General features: G+C 37.5%; 1 protein-coding gene across 3 annotated transcripts in view; it reads left to right on the plus strand.

The window, feature by feature from the left end:
- Window positions 1–689: 689 nt before the first annotated feature.
- The window catches only part of LOC140170442 (von Willebrand factor A domain-containing protein 7-like), a 70,764-nt gene continuing 51,195 nt past the window's right edge, over window positions 690–20,258 (plus strand). For 2 of the 3 annotated variants that reach the window (XM_072193840.1, XM_072193911.1), the window contains exons 1-16: window positions 690–754; window positions 6,748–7,050; window positions 8,735–8,857; window positions 9,307–9,483; window positions 9,757–9,835; window positions 11,800–11,906; window positions 12,321–12,494; window positions 13,480–13,695; window positions 14,051–14,180; window positions 14,398–14,558; window positions 15,515–15,763; window positions 15,862–16,083; window positions 16,601–16,773; window positions 17,039–17,150; window positions 17,288–17,501; window positions 19,247–19,340. In XM_072193840.1, the coding sequence (XP_072049941.1) occupies window positions 6,780–7,050; window positions 8,735–8,857; window positions 9,307–9,483; window positions 9,757–9,835; window positions 11,800–11,906; window positions 12,321–12,494; window positions 13,480–13,695; window positions 14,051–14,180; window positions 14,398–14,558; window positions 15,515–15,763; window positions 15,862–16,083; window positions 16,601–16,773; window positions 17,039–17,150; window positions 17,288–17,501; window positions 19,247–19,340 (2,502 nt within the window). In that variant the 5' untranslated portion in view covers window positions 690–754; window positions 6,748–6,779. Of the gene's footprint in view, window positions 755–5,195; window positions 5,216–6,747; window positions 7,051–8,734; window positions 8,858–9,306; window positions 9,484–9,756; window positions 9,836–11,799; window positions 11,907–12,320; window positions 12,495–13,479; window positions 13,696–14,050; window positions 14,181–14,397; window positions 14,559–15,514; window positions 15,764–15,861; window positions 16,084–16,600; window positions 16,774–17,038; window positions 17,151–17,287; window positions 17,502–19,246; window positions 19,341–20,258 lie in introns of those variants that run through there. The other variant, XM_072193894.1, reaches the window with a different exon arrangement.

Genomic DNA, 20,258 nt, shown 5'->3' on the forward strand with positions numbered 1-20,258 from the left:
ACAATTTCCCCCCAAATGATGCGCTTTCACCAGTCGCTCCGTTTCTTCAGGATACAGGCTTTGTTCCACCTGCTCCACTTACATTGACAAATGTATTGTTTCACAAACCAGACTTAGCAAGTCTGCCCCGAAAATCTCTTGCTTCTCTTATCTAAAACTTGAAGGTCACACTTCTAATAAAAGCCCTTTCTCTTACATTATATAGCAACAGAGATTTTCCATAATATGATGCAATACAATAATAACATTAAGTCATGTGGGAATTCCGAAGATACTAATAGATTTGGTTGAATTATTATTGAATCAACTCGATTACATGAGAGGGGTTCCCATCTCTAATAAAATATTTTTAAAATGTAAACAAACATAAATGATAAAATTCAATTACTCGGGGCACGTTACACTTGTAAATATTTCTAAATATTATAAAATCATTAAGCTTCTATTGCAGTTATAAGACGATAAAGACAGGTCTGAACAGTGTGTTTTTAATTTTTCTATCACGATATCAACCATTTTACTTTCCATAATATATAAAGAAGAAAATTAAACCAAAGATTAAAAAAACGAATGACAACAAGGTTACATAATGCTGCAAGCATTCACAAACAACAAAACATTTATTTTTGGCCAAATTTACATGATCATGCTGATACCTATGTGTAGTTAAAGTTGGCATCTTACTTTGACGTAACGTAGGGTAAGGTAGGCTATCTCTCTCTGGTGAGCAGACGTTACATTCTCCTTGCTATTGGTAAGAAACCATATTGTTTGTAATTACTTTGAAAGTGTAAGGCATGTAATATGTGAGCAAAGCACTCTACCATGTTCAGATGCTCGTCGATTTCGAGCTCTTGCAGAAAATGCACACACAAAATACTCAAAAATTAAGAAACTAGTTCGCGTCTGACGAATCAAACTTGGTTAATATCACGTAACTAGGGAAGGTTAGTGATTACAGGTTTGATTGACAGAATCGTTAGAGGTGAAATAGTTTATATATATTTCCGACTTTGCCCTCCATGAGCGACTTACCAACATGGCTGATTTACCATATCATAACACGGGGCAATTTTGAGTCAGTACTTTTTGGGTTCTCCTTGAACATGTTGAGTTCATTAGAACACGCTAAGTTAGCACTGGTTCCAGATAGACCTACTCATGATCATCTTATTGAAGGGAACTTTCTGACATTGAGATTTTGATCAACTTTGTTTAGGTCCTATGTGAGAAAAACTAAGTCGGCTGTTGTTGTAGGGTTGTTGTTGTTTGTTTTGTTGTTGCTGTTGTTGTTGTTTTTTGTCTTGTTTGTTGTTTGTTGTTTTGTTTTTTCATCGCCATCGTTATTGTTGTTTTAGCCCGGAATAGTACACATTGGTCCGCATATACATGTAAGTTAAGCATTTTTTTTAAAGTAAGAAGAATGTAGCCTATAACATCATTCAGGTTTGCACAATTACGTTTGCGGCCATAAAATGAACCGGGAAGTATTCCTGACAACCAGCGCAGTTTATACTTATCATGCTTATGAAACAATAAAATTGTTGTTCTCTTTTGTGCAAAACTTTGGGAAACAAGCCAAGGAATATACAGTGCGTATCAAAAAAAATAAAAACGAACAGCTTGAAAAATGTCACTAGATTAAAAGGTACGAGGTATTTGGTCAAAACAACTGTAAAATCATCGTGACTCAACGGCTATTTTCGTGAGACGAGTAAAATTGCAGTTGCGCTAAGTCAATTAAAATCAAAACAGCATGGAAATTACATGTCCTTATTCTTATTAATGAATGGTCGCAGTACTTTTACAGTTGTGGGAGGACAAGATGTTGATTCCGCTATTAACTAAAGCATTTTTATTGAGTTTACACAACTGCATTTTTACTCGGTTCACACAAATAACCATCGAGCCCTTATTAATGGTCATACTGCGCCAGTACAGTTGTGGGTGGACTAGATGTTGATTCAGCTATCAAATAGAGCATTTTGACTAAGTACTTCATACTTTTCGCCAGCCCATTCGGGGCTGGTACCTGTTTCAGGTTTGGGGTCAGTTTACTCAAGAGATTATATTTTAGTGGTATTGGAATGATTTTTTTTTTACTTTTGTGGTTAAATTTTTTTAAAAATATTTTAATTCGATTTGTTAGGAAAAGTAAGTATGTTTTGCCGTTTCAACGAACGAAAACGAGTGAGTATTACCAAAGTTATGTTTGAACTAATTAATTATGACTTTAAAAGTTTAAAGGCCTAAATGTAACAATAATAGTTAATATATATAGCATCATATGGTCAGCAGAAGAAAATCTGACATCACCTATGATGTCATATCAGTGTCCTTGACCGGGGTCCTTACTCCTTGACCACTGAACAGCGTGATATCATGTTGATAACAGATCTATAGAATCAAAATCTTCATCATATCCCCGGATCATATCACAGATTCTCAACAATCTGTGATCATATGGACCATATTGATGTGAAAGTAGTTATCTATCATATCCTGTGTCGTTTTATGGATAAAAATGACTCAAAATGTTATTGATGAAATGGTTGCTATCATAAACATCAGTTTTGTCTTTTCAACGGAAAAATCCGATGCAAAATAAAGTTTTTAGGGCCTAGCTATAATATGGGCATAATTTATGCATATAGTATTGAACAATGTACCCCATTTGACATGCACTTATAGATAAATAAATTGTCTTACTTTATTAATTTCTTTATTATAAATAAAATGACACATAACTATTTGATTCATAAAATTACATTCAACAAAATGATTGAAGAGAAAACACACAAGGCACTAGGCAGACTGTTATAGAATGGAGTATGTAAGATGCCATGTCCATAGCTTCGCAGGAGTTTCCGACTAGCAATCAACATGATCAGCACATTCAGAATAAAAACCCTTTAAAAAGGGATGTACCGGGACAGGAATGATTTCATGTGAAGATTTTATAACAAAAAGTAGATTACATTGAGTAACAACCATTTTCTTTTTTAAAATATAAATATACAGTAAAAATAATTTTTAAGTGTAAAGATTGTGGTTGTTTGAACATTTTGAGCCAAGTTCCATTTGTTGCTATTCTTTCAACATCAGTCTTTACGTTGTTACATAAATTTGAAAAAAGATGGAATAGATTCCAAACATTTGGTACCAAATGTGATCCCTTCTACATCCTCAAGAATTTCGGAAGCTAATTCATTGGCGATTTTTTTGATTTTTCTGTATATCATCATAATATTATAGACAAAAATATATGAAGTTAATCAACTTATCCAAAAGAAGGTAATTGTTTATCATGTGTGCAAATAGCTTTTGATACCAGACTTTTGATTAAGGGCATAACATACACCCTCTTCTATCCTAACATATTATTATTATCATGTGAAACTCCTAAATGTAGAACCAATTGTCCTGCCAATTATTCTATATCTCCCACCAACTGCCAATTAATTTTCATGTGTAAGTTTTCTGGAATAGATGTGTAATGACATCAAAACATTTTCATTAACCTATAGCAAGATCGCTGCTAGATAACCTTGACCCTGCTTGAAAAGCACTATGACATGATGACCACACACTGACACATTTACTGAGTATTTTATTGTCCCCTGCACTTTATACTCTAATAAGGTCAATGTGCATGGTAAGAGGACCAGAGAATTTGCCCAATTTTCAATTTAGAAAGAAAGTTCCTAAAATATATACTGATTTTACCTTAATCATGCAAAATCAACACAAAACTTCTGCTTTCTTCACACACCAATTTTGGTATTTCTATTTGCTATGACAACTTGATCATTTTTTGACAATATTTTCTGTTTTATTCATAAACTATCAAATAGAAAGTTAGAAACAACAACAAACTTGAACCAATTAATAAGTACCGTGGCCAGCAAAAACACAGTTTAAGAGTGAAGATTGTAGTGAGTAACCAGTCCTTTATAAATGTGCTGGCCCGTGGCTATCTATTATAATATAGTAGGCTTAAACTATACATTGCGAATTAATTAAGTTATTTTAAAATAAAATGTACATGTAAGTTAACTCAAACCGGCAGTGTATATATCGAAAGCAGTGAAATCGGACATTCCTAAGCGAAGATATTGAGTTCGTAAGTTCTGGTATTACAAAATTGGAAATTGAGATATCGTTGGTAAAAAGCTGAAAAGACAAAAAAAAACAACGACAACAACAACAACAACAACAACAACAAAACAAACAGACCAGAACAATTTGGAGTACATGTAATGAATTAAAAGAGTTGACATGAGATTAGGAATTAATGTTTTCTGCTGTTTCAGTGTGCATGTTCTCATCGTTGATGGTTTGGTGGACTGTCATGTAGATGTAAGCGTGATCCTAAAAATGCCTTTCACATTGACCAAAACTAATTACAAGACCTCTTCTACATTGAGGCTGGCTTTCCCTTTTAAAGGGAATTTTTATTAATCTAGAGCCTGGATTTAGTGGCATTCGTTAAACTGTGTATACTTTATTTTGATACGCACTGCATTGAGAATTAGTCTTGTTCAAGACTCTCTCTTATACTACAGCCAGCCGATCACCAACAGTGATTATTGCATAGTATGTGATTATTGTATAATTCAGGGAGGTAAATAATAGAAAACTGGGTGGGCATAGAACTAGTTCTAGTTCCTCGAGGGTGGGTGCGTGCGAAGCGAACATGGCCGCAAAGCGGCCAACAAGGCGCGCAGCGCCGATGACTGGTGCATTTTGTAATGTCAGAGAGGGGTTGTGGTCCCATATATAGAACTCCCATATAGGCACTGAACAATTGCTAGGTGGGCATTTATTTCCATTACTCCCAAGCCATGTGGCTTTCCCGGTGGCTTCGCGTGGATTCGGGCTTGAATCAAGACTATACTGAGAATAAGAATTCGTAAGTGGCAATGCAATACATGATCTACTCTTTATTGTATTTTGCGTGTAAATCATAACGAATGAGGATGTCATCATTAAACGGAAACGTGACGGTGTGGTTAGTAATTTGGAGCCTAGCTCCCTGTGTTTTGTGTCATTAAAATTTTGAATACCTCACCTTTCAATTGTACCAAAAAGGTGATAAATTGCCGTTTCACTGCCTATTATATTGTTGCGTATTTTGTCAATAGCATGCATGAGTCATAAAAAGTATACATGTACAAATATCGCGGAAACTGGAAACGAAATGGGCTATATTAAGGTTTGTGTAATATTTGTTATCAAGAAGCATTATTGTTGCATATAGTTTTCATTATTAAGCATGGTTAGGGACCGTTCACAAACCCTTGTTAGGGGGCCTGATTCAAAAAAGGGTCCCTTAAAAGTTTCGACCCTCCTAAGGGGGAAGGCGGCCTGAAAAAAAAATGAGCACAAATTTCCCTGGAACAATTGAGTTTAAATGCTTTTCTATGTGGTTGACCCATAATTTTCATGTAAAAAAGGGGAGCCCTGAATTTTTTGAGATCTGAAAAGGGGGGCCCCGAAATATTTTTGCCATTTTTTTTGCATCAGGCCCCCCTAACAAGTGTTTGTGAACGGTCCCCTACTTTTCTGATTTACTTGCAAAATTAAACAACTGAAACAAAACAAAGAAAGGCACAATGAAACGGCGCGCCGTCTTTACTTCTTTTACAGTACGTTGCCTTTTGTTTTTCATATTTTTCTTTTCCACTGACATGAACCTATTACGTCGGTTTGTAGTGATACCACCTCTGTTGTATTACTTTTACATATGGAAAGGTTTCGATACAAAAACGATTCTCTTATAAACCATCATGCGCACACCTCGATACACCTTGAGCACACATTTTCGTCCAAGAGCTCTCAAGCAAGCAGTGATTGTCTCCGCACAGTCTTTGATTGCACTACATGGTTGAGTGCATAGCAATGTAAGAGCTGTGGAGCTTCTAGCTGAAAAAGAGGCCTCTTTGATTGGTTTCTGTCGAAACCTCAAGTGTTCCCTTCATCCAATCAGAATTTTTTATATCAAACGAAAGCTAATACTTCCCTCTAAAAAATACTTTCGTCACTAGGTCAACAGATAACGCAATTCAAAGTTATAGCAAAAGCCAATGTGGAAAATCTGTTGAAAACTACCTATCCAAGCACATTTTTTGACCAAAATGTAAAACCTCAAGTGTTCCTTACAATATTTTTCAAATTTTATGTCATTAAATGAAAAAGCACACTTATATTGTCCATAAACTAGCGTCACTATAATGAGCAATTGCCAATTCTCTTTAAATTGCAAATCTTGTGCAAAAGGTTACTACTTTCGCTTGTTTTGTCATACGGTTGTAAATTCAATGAACTATGACTTTGCTAAAGAGCGCTTACAAATTCAGTGGCGTACCGTGGCCGCCCCAACCCCGGGGGGCTGAAGAAGAAACAATTGTGCCGCCCCTTCTTTAACAGCCCGAAAAGGTTGACCCAATTTTTTCACGGTCGTTTGAAAAGTGAAGAGCAAAAAAAAAAAAGGATTTTAAGCGCTAGCGCCCTAAAAGCAACCTTTTTTCAAATTTTTTTTGCTTTTTCAATTTTTTGCGCCCTTTTTTATTTGCTAATTCGTTTTGCCGCCCCATTCATTTTTGCTGCCCCATTTTTGCCGCCCCTACTATGACCCCGGGGGCTGGCGCCCCCAAAGCCCCCCCCCAAAAAAAAAAAAAAATACGCGCATGAAATTGATATAGATCCTTCACGGACATACTTTTTTGTTTTGTTTTTTACCCTCAGAAGGCCTATATCGATCAAACAAAACCGAAATAATGAAGATTGCCTTGGCAGTCTTGTGTGCAGTTATCGCACTGATAGTATCACCTGCATCGTGTTTCCTTAACAACCGAATATCCTATCCTAATCTGCCTGCTAAAGATTATACATTAGAAGACCTTACCAGGGAGACCATTCTTCAGGCAGTAGCGAAGTACTTGGAGGATACCAATCCGTCCACACATAGCCCCGGTGACTTAACAGGACTTGATCCATTGACTCCGAGTTTGCTCTTGAAAGCACATTACACTGCACTGGGAATTCCAGGTAAAATTTTCTTCTAGATATACTGCATATTAAGTAGGCATAAGATATTTTCTGGAAAATAGTCACGCAAGATTAAAAATAACACTTAGTGAGTTTAAGTATTCAGGTGTATCAAGAAGATTGGTACCCATCAATATCCAGTGAGTAGGGACAAGAATACCACCTGAAATTTACAAAAAATTTACAAATCTACAAAAAAAGGTGGATGTTATGTTTCAAAAAAGGATCTAATGTTGAACATGTTGAATGAGAAAGAAGCAGGCGTTTCATTAGACAACCAAGCTGATGGTTACCAATCATTTTGATACACCCTGTAGGGAAAAGTAATGCTCTTTTTAGGGGATTGTGACTGAGGACTGGGACGGAATTGTCTTTGTAGCTGTAATTGTCTTATTTAGCAGGAGTGGAAAGGATTGAGTGGGATTAATTAAATTGTGTCCACTAGTCGATTACCCACAGACGGATACTTTCACATATTTGAAGGCGTTTACCATGTTTACTGGGATGTTCAGAGCTTCCCATGGGGAGTCGAAATGATTTCCATGGATTTCACGGATGTACATGTAATGGGACGAAGATTACCCTCTAGTACTTTCTAGGAATCAATCTTGGTGCCAAGACGGTCTGGTATCATTACTATACCCAAGAATCTAGTAACTGGCAAACATTCTCAGCGACGACATGGGGAATACGGGAGGAGTGACTCACGGGAGTGGAATATGTTGGGATCGGGAGCATGGGGAGTCGAAGCTAAACTGGAGTGATTTGTGAAATTTCACGGATGTAAACTGCATGTAAATGGGACGAGGACAAACCTTAACACTCTACTCTAAGTCCACAACCCCATGTGTCTCATTTACTTTGACACGTTTGACATTAGGAACAATGAGTTGTACCATCAACAAGCATTTATTTACCATAACAATGCTGCATAACAATATGCACACTGTTGTTCTCATTTGTGAAACAAAGGCCTCACACAGTATTGTTTCTGTGCATCCATCCACTGTTTGCTTTGTAATGGTGCATCCAACTGAAATTATAATACCCATAGCATCATAACCCATTGCAATATCGCACAGGTAAATCACAAACATGGGTTTGTGGACTAAACACGGTTTGGAAATAAGCACTTCATAACAAGAAACTGAAACGTGGTTACCTTGAAGTATTTGAAAACATGTCTGTGATGAAATATCAATACAGTCAGTGGTGTAACACGGTGTACCTATCTGTGGAGGAAGCCTATGCTGCATGCTGTCCTTCGATCAGTGGCATAGCGTTACAAAGACACGGGGATCATCACGATCATCATTTTCATTCTCATTAATATCCCCTGATGGTACCATTGATATTCGTGTTGCCTTCCAAGAGAACTGGAACAAAAGTGCACATCCTAAATTAGTTCATCAGTCAATCACATGGAATTCATGGACGAAAGCTGTTGTAATAAATATACAAGCTTCCAAGAAAACCACCGTAATTTGAATTGGATTTGGCAAAGCTGCTCATTCTTCCATTCAAATGTGTGGTGATCACTTATGGGTACTATAAAGTCGTGCTTTCCTTCAACAAGCTGTATGGCACAATATGGCAGGCTTCATGTTAAGCTCGAATTGAGTTATTCGTATTGACAACATTCACAAAAGTATCCAATCACTTGATTATGTTTATCTTATACCAGATTGTGCCAGCTCAAGCAATTTCGAGGCAGCTATTAATGAGATTGTAGCAGCCAACATTAACTTGGCGGATAACAAGGCCGCAGAAAGCGAATACCACTTCAACGCTGAAAAGATACCCGAAGGTAAGTTCTTCTTGATAAAAGGATGTCTCCGGCAATCACAACATTATGCCTCGTATGTTAGAAAATTAATTATGAAGCACGAATCACGTTTTATTTTAAACACACTCATATTGACCATGAAAACGAATAAAAACAGCCGTCTCTTAACACGCCATATTCAAAATTCCCGGGCGCTGAGCTTGTCGAGTGCAATGACGTCCCAGTGACAACAATTGAGTACAAATAACCACGACGTCATTGCACTGGACAATTTCGGCGCAGGAATTTTGAATATCGTGTGTTGAGAGCCTTTTCTAACATATTTAGGCGTAAATTACGATGTTGTGATTGCCGGAGTCATCCTTTATCCTGCAATCAATTAAACATAGTTGGCACACTAACACTAACATTTTTTCTCTTAGATTAGCATCGGTTCATCACTTCACATTATTTTTTTTATCTATATACAGGCAATGCCAGGATGATCAACCTTCGAACCAGCATTCTCACTGCGTTGGCATCTGACAGCTTCTCTGTAGGGAGGACGAGACTGGGTATCGGCAAGTTTTTGCATCTCCTTCAAAGCTTCTATTCTAACACGAACTGGATTGAAAGTATTAGTATGACCGAGCCATATACAGAATTAGGTAGGTCAGCTAACGTCTGAGAAAGTACTTAAGGGTTAAATTCGTTGGTATCTAGTTGGACAGTGATATGAGTTGAAAGTGTTGCGATCATATTTGCGATTGTATTTAAGTTTATTTCTTGATTAGGATTTTTTCGGAATTTCGTCAAAATTTCACGAGTATGTTGAAGTCCTACCAGTATGATATTTTGCATTTGAGGTGCATTTTTAAATGGTCTGGTATATCAAAATATTTACATGAATTTACTCTTTTTAAATATTTTTACTTTTCTAGGTTACAGTGACACTCTGAGCTACCCCACCAATACTCCTGAAGGATGGGCTTGTCGAAATTGTCTTTCTCAATTCACTAAGTATGGAATTAGAATGTTAATTTGACAAAGTTATGAAGTAGACGCTTCATCTGCCATTTCCATGTGTTACTCGAATCCGGGACCGGAATTTCCGGCCATGCTTGAGTATTGCATTTTAGCTCTATAATAGGGTTTACGGTATAATACCAGTTTGTTCAATAAGGCGAACTGTTGGTGGCCGAATCCCCGAAATCATTCGTTCACTCCTGTTCAGATGGCACACCACCTTTCCAGGCACCTTTCATCAGTTCTGTTACCTGCAGAAGAGAGCATGTTTTAGGCGAGTTACAATATGGGCGAGTTAGGTAAAGACGAGTTAAAAAGGCGAGTTACCCCCACAGAGTCAGGCTATTTTTAGATATTCCCATGGGTAACACTATGAAATCCCAGTGGCGAGTTACAGTAACACTATGAAGTCCCGGTGGTGAGTTACAGTAGTAACGCTATGAAGTCCCGGTGGCGAGTTACAGTAACACTATGAAGTCCCAGTGGCGAGTTACAGTAACACTATGAAGTCCCGGTGGCGAGTTACAGCAACACTATGAAGTCCCAGTGGCGAGTTACAGTAACACTATGAAGTCCTGGTGGCGAGTTACAGTAACACTATGATGAAGTCCCAACAGTGAGTTAAAAATGTCACAGTGTATTTTTAAATACTGTTTTTTTTTAAAGCTGCTAGTCCAAAATCAGCAAAATCAGTTTCCAATTTGCTTGAGTCCTCATTTATCATATATTTCTCTCGGCTTGCAATGATCTTGGGAATTAATATATAGAGACAGTGCTACTGTCGCCTGTGCATAGGCTGCCCTCTTCTTTTAGTATAAATAAAATCCAAAAAATTATACAAATAAAAGTCATAAAACTTTTTAAACACTTTTTTAAAACCTTTTAAATTACATATAATCAGTCAATTGATTGATTACTCAACTATTTTATGTACCATGAAAAATATAAACAAAATGTGATAAACAAGCAACCACTAATATAAAAGAAACCTAATCATATCTCACTACTCTTGAAATAAAAAATCATACAAATACATTTTCATCAACATCAGTGGCGGCCACTGTGCATTCTACTATCAATACTGAAATCCTTTTGTTATCACCATCAAAAACTAGTTAGGACATACTGCACACACAGAAAAAAAAATCAAATTGTATGTGCCAAAGTCAAAACACATAATGCCTAGGCAAATGTGTACAGTATTAATGGTATTTGTAATAACTATTGATTGCAATATTTAAAATCAAGGCTGATATCTAGTTATATGGTAAAGTATAATTATGGAACAGACATGAGTCAAAGAATACATTAATGGTATCAATTTTTTTAAATAATCAGTTTTTGAATTTTGACCAAAACTGCATTTTTGGTTCAAAATCTTGGACTTTCCAGAAATTCACAACTCGCCACATGGACTTTCCGGAAATTCACAACTCGCCGCGTGGACTTTCCGGAAATTCACAACTCGCCACATGGACTTTCCGGAAATTCACAACTCGCCGTGTGGACTTTCCGGAAATTCACAACTCGCCGCATGGACTTTCCGAAAATTCACACCTCGCCGCATGGACTTTCCGGAAAACACTGCAGGGGGTTACTCGCCATTTTAACTCGCCTTTTTCTAACTCGCCTATTTTCTAACTCGCCAATAACCTGTTCTCCCTGCAGAAGGTCATTTAGGAGTTTTGAATTGGTTTAGCCTTGTTTTGGACTGGTTTAGCCTTGGGGTAACAATATTTGGATAGGTGACTGTTCACGTGGGATTTTTTCTAGGATGAATGGATCCCTGATTTTGGTCGACATTTGACAAATGGGGTATCAAAATGCGCGTATTAAAATAAATCGTCCTTTGAAATATTGCGAAAACAATTATTAGTTCTGAAGCTATAGGAGTATTTATAACAGCTGCGTTACTTTTTGTGCAGACTTTATTGACATTTATTCCTATTTTGCTGCAGTCCAACACCTTCACAATTAAGCTGCAGCAACAACTTAAAGACCACAACATTGTTGACAAGTGGGTATCGCAGTGATCAAGACGTAGATAAACCGACAACAATTACAGGTATGTCATATAAATACACCGTATTGAGATAAAAAATAACTGGTCCTTTTTTTCACTTTAGTATATACAGCGTTAAATTATATTAGGATATTTTGGGACATCCTCGGTTCTAGATTTTTTAAGTACATAACTCTAACCCTAATACTGTAAAAACTCGATAGTTAGCATAATTATGGGCTTACTATCGAGTGATTTTGAAAACATGAAATTGTACCAAAGTCCGGTGCTTTACCAGCTTTACCAATAATCATGTTTTAAAAGTGCTCGATAGTAAGCACATTATGCTTTAAGCTATCGAGTTTTACTACGGTAGTGACTCGTGATGATGTTGATGATGATGATGTTGATGATGATGATGATGATGATGATGATGATGATGATGATGATGATGTTTTACACTTTTTCTCAAAATAGGAGGTGAAGGTAAATGCTCTCACGGTGGTAAATTCGAGTCATCATGGAGAAATGTTCCTATAGGAGGGATCAACAAGGATTCGTCAGATCCTGACATATCGCCTCATTATATGTTTCACCAAGATGCCGCAAAGGTGGCCATCAAAGCTGGTGTGGCATTCTTTAATGATCCAAGTAGGTATAAATCAGGTATCCGCTGGACTAGACGTTCATCGGAACACCATTATCTGCATACTGCATACGTAATCCAGCACCTTTTTCCCGGTGGGTTCAGTCTTCACTGACAATGTGTACGCATGATGGTTCCAATTAGGGGTACTTTTCAAGAAATGTCCGCGGAAATTTCGAGGACAAAATTGTTCGTGATTGTCCAAATTAGGGGTGTTTTGGAACAAAATTGTCCTTGAAATGAAAAATAGGGTGTATTTCTAGGACTTTCGTCCGTCATTTCCCCATGAAATCGGGGGAAAATTCAAAAGCGGCCGTGAAATGGTAAAAATAGGGGCATTTATTTCAGAAAAATGTCCTCGATTCCTCATGATAAGGGGGTGAAATGAAAATGCGTCCTCAAAATGATAAAAATAGGGGAGGTATTTGGGGGTAAATTTTCCTTGATTTCGCGCAAAATAGGGGGTAAAATTGCTGCAAATGTCCTCGATTCCCCGTGAAATAGGGGTCATTTTCAAATCCTGGAACGGTCATACGTCCTACCTTTAAATACAAACTGAACCCACCGGGACCTTTTTGTGACAGAATATGTATAGGCCAATTGGTTGTGTTATAAATGCGCGCGAAGCACGTGAAAAATTGTCACGTTGAAGCTAAAATGGTGAAATATGGTGCAAATGAAGCTAAATGATTCGCACGAATTTAGTAACTGTTTACACAAGACCTTGGTATTGTGAATAATTATTAAATTTCACATGACCCTCCCATCAGCAAAAATAAAATTACACAACTCGTTCGTGAAAATCACATAACTCCCCCACACATACCCCAACCCCCCAACCCCCACCCCCACCCCCACACACATATTTCTTTCGACCCTCCGGCATTAATAATGAACGGTCCCTTAAATTCGTATGCCTTGTCATAAAGTGAGAATTTGACAAATAAAATTCTTTGCACATTTCTTTCTTTTTTTTCCAATTCTTTCTAGTCCGTGGACTCCATAGCGAAATAGGAAATGACAAATTTGAAAGATTATTTAATCTTAACAGTGAATCAAATGCACTAGTGTTGGTTATAGACGATACCGGCAGTATGTCTGAGGAAATTGACGCTGTCATACAAAGCACTATCCAACTAGTAAATGATTTGTCCAATACGTGCTCTGCTCCAAGTCAATACATCATATCGCCATTCAATGATCCAGGTATGGTAACCACATTTTGTTCGTTCGTTTGTTTCTTTGTCTGCTTGTTTGTTTGCTTGTTTGTTTGTGTTTATTGTGTGCCCGTAAGGCTGCAATCATATAGATGTATACGGTATTCGCTATTCGCTATACGAAATACGCTCATTCGATCAGGCTGAGTTCTCTCCTATGTGAACTCAGCCTGATCGAATGAGCGTATTTCGTATAGCGAATAGCGAATACCGTATACTTCTATGTGATCGCAGCCTAAGTGACGCGGGTCTTCTTGTTATCACGGGTAGCATTAAACATTCAATGATGTCAAGGAGATAACACTTTGTCAGGTTTTTTTGTTGTTGCTACTGGTTATGTTCAGGTGCAGGACCGGTGACTGATACTGCGGACCCAGCCGTAGCAATGGCTGCATTAAATGCTCTGGTTGCTCACAGTGGAGGAGATTGTCCCGAGCTGTGTTTAACTGGCATCGAAAATGCTCTCAATCGTGTGTAGGTTGTTTTTTGTGTTGGGTTTTCTTTCTTTTTTACATTTTAGGACACATGTCATCATAAAAAGTAAATTGTGTGCCAGTTTCAAATTAATGGCGATCTTGAAATCGAATGCTCGTCCAACTGATAAATGAATTGGTGCATACCTTCATTCCACATTCCATGATAGTGAAGTAAAGGTTTTACTTCAACATACTAAACTTGTTTCATGTTTTAGCAACTATCCTTCAACTGTATACGTTTGGACTGATGCGGATGACAAAGATTCGGATAAGGGATCTGCTGTTACATCTCTAGCTATGGAAAAATCAGCAACAATTGAGTTTGTTTTAACGGGCGCATGTGGAGGATTGCGTAGGAGAAAGAAACGGGCAGTGTGTGAGTATCTCGGACAGGCATTCCAAAAACGTTATTTTATCAAAATCCGAATTTTCAAAGCTGCAACATGTAATTGAGTGCGTGTGGGTGGTGCCTTTGTGTAATCATCTGAATGTATTATAGTTGTATACAACAGATGATTATATAATCAGATGATTATAATACTAATACTATAATACATTCAGATGATTATACAATGGCACCACCCACACGCACTCAAGTACATGTTGCAGCTTTGAAAATTTGGATTTTGATAAAATAACGTTATTTTGAATTGTTTTTGGATTAAATAAACTCAAGGACATAAGGTATTTTTACCAGTGGACACAATGTTTATAAATCACGTCAGCGGCGTAGCTGGGATTTTTTCCGGGGGGGCAAGCCTGTATGGGGCGGGGGCCCAAACTAGGGGGGCGGGGCCCAAATAGACAATTTTGCCAGGCTTATGTGCGGTGGGTTGTGAGGTGCGTGTGAAATGTTCACTAATTCTGATCTTAGTCTACCAAATGGGGCTCAAGGTCTTCAGACAAGTTTTAGAGCATCCAATGTTAAGAGGTATAGGTATAAATTAGAAATTAAAACCTTCAGAGTAGAAAGGATTCGTCAGTCGCAACACATAGTGGTGTACGTGAAGGACAAAAAAGTTTCCAAGAAAAAGGCGTTTCAAGGATATTTTTACTAATAACGGAGTCGATACATCTCCACTGTTATTTCTCAGTGGTCTAATTACATTTGAAATTAAAGTTTAAGGTTCAAACTGTATCTTTGATAGTTTAAAAAAGAATAAATATTATAGAATATAGCTATCCCTAAACCTTTACGTCACTATGTGAAACGGATAATTTTGAAAAATCACTCTAAGCCACTATGTGTTGGGACGACGGATTATGTCACTATGTCCTTAGAAAATAGGGTAACGTACCTCTAATTGAATGGTATTTTAACTGCATTTTCAGCCTCCTCCTACACGAGTCTTGCTGAGGCAACAGGGGGCACAATTTACGAAACCAATGACGCAGAGGTTGGAACAGTCAGTGACATAATATTGGCCGACGCGCAATCAGGAGTGTCCGTCCTTCAGTGGAATAACTTGGACACCAGTACATCTATATCGGTTCCTGTGGATAATACTATGCAGGGATTGTCTGTGACTATAACGGGACCTTCAACTCCAAAGAATAGAATTACTGTCTGTGACCCTTCAGGTAAAGTTTTGATCCTTTTTTTTTAAATCGACATCAAAGTCGGCATGAAAACTATTTATATGCTTACTCAAATTCTCTACTTTCCATACACTTTGCAGGTACAGACATTGTAATCGCAGATGTGATTGTCGACGCAGCCCAAGTTTTTTCGTTTTTACTTGACACTGGTATTACTGGTTCTTGGACGTTGAAGTTAGATGTGCTTGCAGGTCAGCAATACAGTGTCGATGTGTCCACGCGAAGTTTTGTAGACTTCAGTTTTGAGATACTGCAAGAAAGATCCGGGGTGTTTGTTCCTGTCGAGGGCCTACCAACAGCAGGTAACTTGGTGGTGTTTCCCTTTTTAAAACTCGCTGACCGTATCTTCTTAATCTCCCATGATTCCCAAACGCTCCCCTTCATCAGCTTTAAGTAAATAAATCTTGAGAATATCCAACATGATTACTGATAAACATGGCTTGATATCATGTGTAGGCTAAACGTTAAACGTTTGACCAAAACAAAAACAGTAACAGATTTATAAAACTTTTGTGTCGTTTGAAATACATTTTAGTATTTGGTGGGTAGTATCCCCTCAGAAGACACGTTGTATTCATTTGCCAGCTCCTAATCCTTATTCTAGTCTTACCCTTAATAGCCTGTGAAATGTAGATTCAGAATTAAATCAATCTCAAGTTCAGCAACTAGTATTATACTCCACTATTTCCTGTTTTCGAACAAGTGAGTGTTGGTGAAAAAAATGAGTCCACTTATTTTTAGGCTTGTCACACCTATTGTTTTCTCACTCATGCAATCAATCTCTCTGTCTCTTCTTGTCATTAATAATTTGGATCAAAGAATCGGATGCTGTCTTTCGAATCGACGTCATCAGTGCCGAGATCGTAGGCTCCATAGACAGGCTTGTCTTACACAATTATGATGGTAGTCAGGTTCTGACTGAAGTCACTTTATCGGCTGTTGGAGGAAGAACCGTTGGGAGCTTCGTGGCTAATGTCACTCTGCCTTCAGAGGTATTTCAACCCCGTCCCAGTTTCACCCACTAAATAGCAAGATGATATTCCAGATAAATGTATTCGTTTTCAAAGCCGCTGAACGGAGTGAGCAATAATTGAATCAAGCATTGAATTAGGAATATACGGATAGATCTGCAGAACTTTTTCGGCTTTCATTGTCCATTTAGCTACATATTGTGGGAAGATCTTCAAAAGTATGATATAAATGTACTGCGCATTAGAGTATATAAATGCAAGTTGTTTTATTCTGGTATTTTTACAGCCGTTCTCAGTCAGCATACTTGGTACAGACACCGATGGCAATGCTATTCAGAGATTCAGGCCTGGAATTGTTCAGGTGTTCAATTTTAAGTTGGAGAGAAACGAAACGTTAGGTAAGGAGAACTAAAACAACATTTGATAGCATACGACATACCTATCACAATGCCGCAAAATATGACACCGTTTAAAAACATTTTTAGTCGAAATACGTCTAAATCTGATTGAATTTTGTCTATAAAATTTCTTATAGGTGATTTAGTTCCCGGAGGAAACGAAACCCTTGATATTATTCTCATCAATCTTGGGAGCAGTGATACTTTCGCTGTAGGAGTATCAGTATTACCAGAGGAGGCATCGATTTCTGTCGACGTTTCGTCATCAATCATCTCTTTAGAGTCACTCCAAGCCACACCCATTATAGTGACGTTTACAGCAGATGCGAGTGCAAGTATTGGAGAATTTGTGTAAGAGAAATTTACTTCTTTTTTGCAATCTATTGGAACGGTGTGAAAAAAGTATACGTGCAAAACAAACAGATTCTAATCGAGTCTATCTTGCTGCTTTGTGACAAGTCTAAAGACGTGAGATTTCTGTATAAGGCCGAATAATACTACTGTAGCTAATGTAGATGGTGATGGTGATTTGATCTGCCGACAGGCTATTTATAAAATCGTAACATTGTTTTGGACAAAAGCCTTCGGCCATTGAATTGGTGACAGAATATCAAAGCTTTACCTGGCAGGTGACTGTCAATAAGTGATGAATAAAAAGTCATGTGAGAAAGTGGTACCTTTGTTCTCACGTATCCCAAAGGTGTGGTTTTGTGGGTCTCAAGCCTATAAAGCATACTTAAAATGTACACTTCTTTGTCGGCCACCTGAGAAAGAAATTAAGCGAAAGAGATTAAGAGACGGAAAAAGAAAAATGATTGGAAGGAGAGTAAGAGGGGACGAGACTGGGAGAGAGAACGACAAAGAAAGGAGAAGATCAGAAAGGAAACAGAAAAACGAAAAGAAAGGCGCTTGGCACAATGACCCTCCTCCCTACGTCAACAATAAAAAGCTAGCCCAACTGTTCCTAAAATGAAAATTTTTCGATCAATCAATACAAAGGAACAAGAATATCACTAGCCCTACATGATATAACAAGGATAATCTCTCCTGTCACTCGTGTTGGTTTTTACTTATGCGTTTACATTATGTACAGTTGCGTACAACAAAATGAGGCACTTGTCAGCTCCTATGTGTCTCTTTTTACATACAAATCATCTCCAAGTCACGTCTTGCAGGCTGTGACAAACAGCTATAGTTCGTATACCTTCCTCGACGGTCAGTAAATAAAATCAAATTTTGAGATTTTCTCAAAACTGTTATTTTTTGCATGAATCTGTTATGCTAGTTGGATTTCTGGCATCATTTCCTTTTTGAAAATGTATACTTTTATATACTTTTCGTCATTACATTATAATGAAAAACAATATCAGACTATAGCCAACAACCATACTGAATTCTAAAGGTTATTGTCCCTTCAACAATAGGAGTTTTGGTTAAGGGGTAAGCGTCGAGAGCACGACTGCAATGATATCGATGAAGCCGCGACAGGGACGCCAAATGACCACATAACTCCACATGGAGCGTCTTAAACGATATAGTCGATTTGAGGTTCTATTGAAATTATGTCTAGAATCAGGTGATATCTAGTGATCGAGACCTTTTTCCACTATACCCCAATCGACTGAGGTTTTAAGAGTGTACCACGCTGTTTTTTGTGTGTGGTACCCAGTAGTTTGACTCCCTATACCTTAGGACCCCTGCAAATCTTTCTTTTCTTTTTTTGTTGATATTTGGGCCGTATGTCGAAAAGTTTTAAGTTGTGTCACTGGGGCCAAGATATCGTTTACCATGTAAATATATATTTATATTTTAGCTTTTGATTTTGATTATTAAAATTCTTTGCATCCTGTGGCTCAAATGTCCTACTGCTCGTACAACAAAGCAACACAATGGCAATCATTATTTCGTTTTCAGTCAAAATCAAAATAAGAAATGAAGGAGCCCGAAAGCCGAGATAGCAAGTGGCTTTGTCAGCAACTGTTGACATGCTGACAGTTTAAATGGCATATGAGGGTATGTGTTTTTCTGTCTGTCTGTCTGTCTGTCTGTCTGTCTGACTATTTGAATAACCTATTATTCTTTGATCTTTTGATTAGGACTGTAACCATCACGATGACGAGCCAAACAACGGGAAAAAGAAACTTCCTTACAACTAGCGTGATAATATCTCAACCTTACACTGTTGATATAGTAAGGCACCATCAGTATTTTATTAGACCAACTAAAAAAATAAATTACTGGAACACTTTTTTGCAGATAAGTCAAGCCAAATGATGAATCCATTTAAGTGTGGAACGCAGTTCATTGAAGATCGACACGTAAAGGTCCAGATGTTCTTTAGTCAAAATAAGTCGGATCCTTGTTGTTGTTGTGTCACATTTCAATTCCTTTGAATATTGATTTATTTGGTATCCCCGCCCTCGCATCTCCCTGTTCTCCATAAGTAGACACGGACGTAATTTGCAGTGTGTTGGTATTTCTTGTCATTTTGTTTGAAGTAAAATTTATTTGGCTAAATCTAAATCTAAACAATTAACAGTAGACATAGATCCATCGTCAATACTGCATACGGATGAATCCGCGATTATTACAAAACCGTCCCGGTATACCAGTATTATGCTATAAAGTATCGCCCTCTGTAGTCAGAATAATACAAAGTGATGCGGACGGTTAATGATTATCTGCTATTCGTCAGTATGTACGATAAAATTTGTATTTTGAGGTCTTTTAATAATTTAAAAATTTACAATCTTAGCTATCGAATGCTTTTTATTTCATTTGAATCCGATTTGGGGTTTGGAAATGCTGCTTGATTAAAATTAAATACACGCAGACGAAATTGTCGTTTTCCTATCCTTTTGCATGCGTTGAATTTCTTATGTATTTTATTGTTTTTAGGAATTGATTTTGAACACTTGTCTAGAATTTAGCTCATTTAAGGTACATTTGACCTGATTTGTTCACAGTTTTAATGATTAACAATAACAGGGTGTCCCATAAAAAAGAGGCCCCTTATTGCGCCCTCTGTTTCTCCTATTTCAGACAAGTTGATCAAGTATATGTTGGTATGTAAAGAAGCCTTTATCCGTTAGCTTTAATAAACCGAAA

The sequence above is a fragment of the Amphiura filiformis genome, chromosome 1, assembly GCF_039555335.1.
Source record: "Amphiura filiformis chromosome 1, Afil_fr2py, whole genome shotgun sequence".
NCBI lineage: Eukaryota > Metazoa > Echinodermata > Ophiuroidea > Amphilepidida > Amphiuridae > Amphiura > Amphiura filiformis.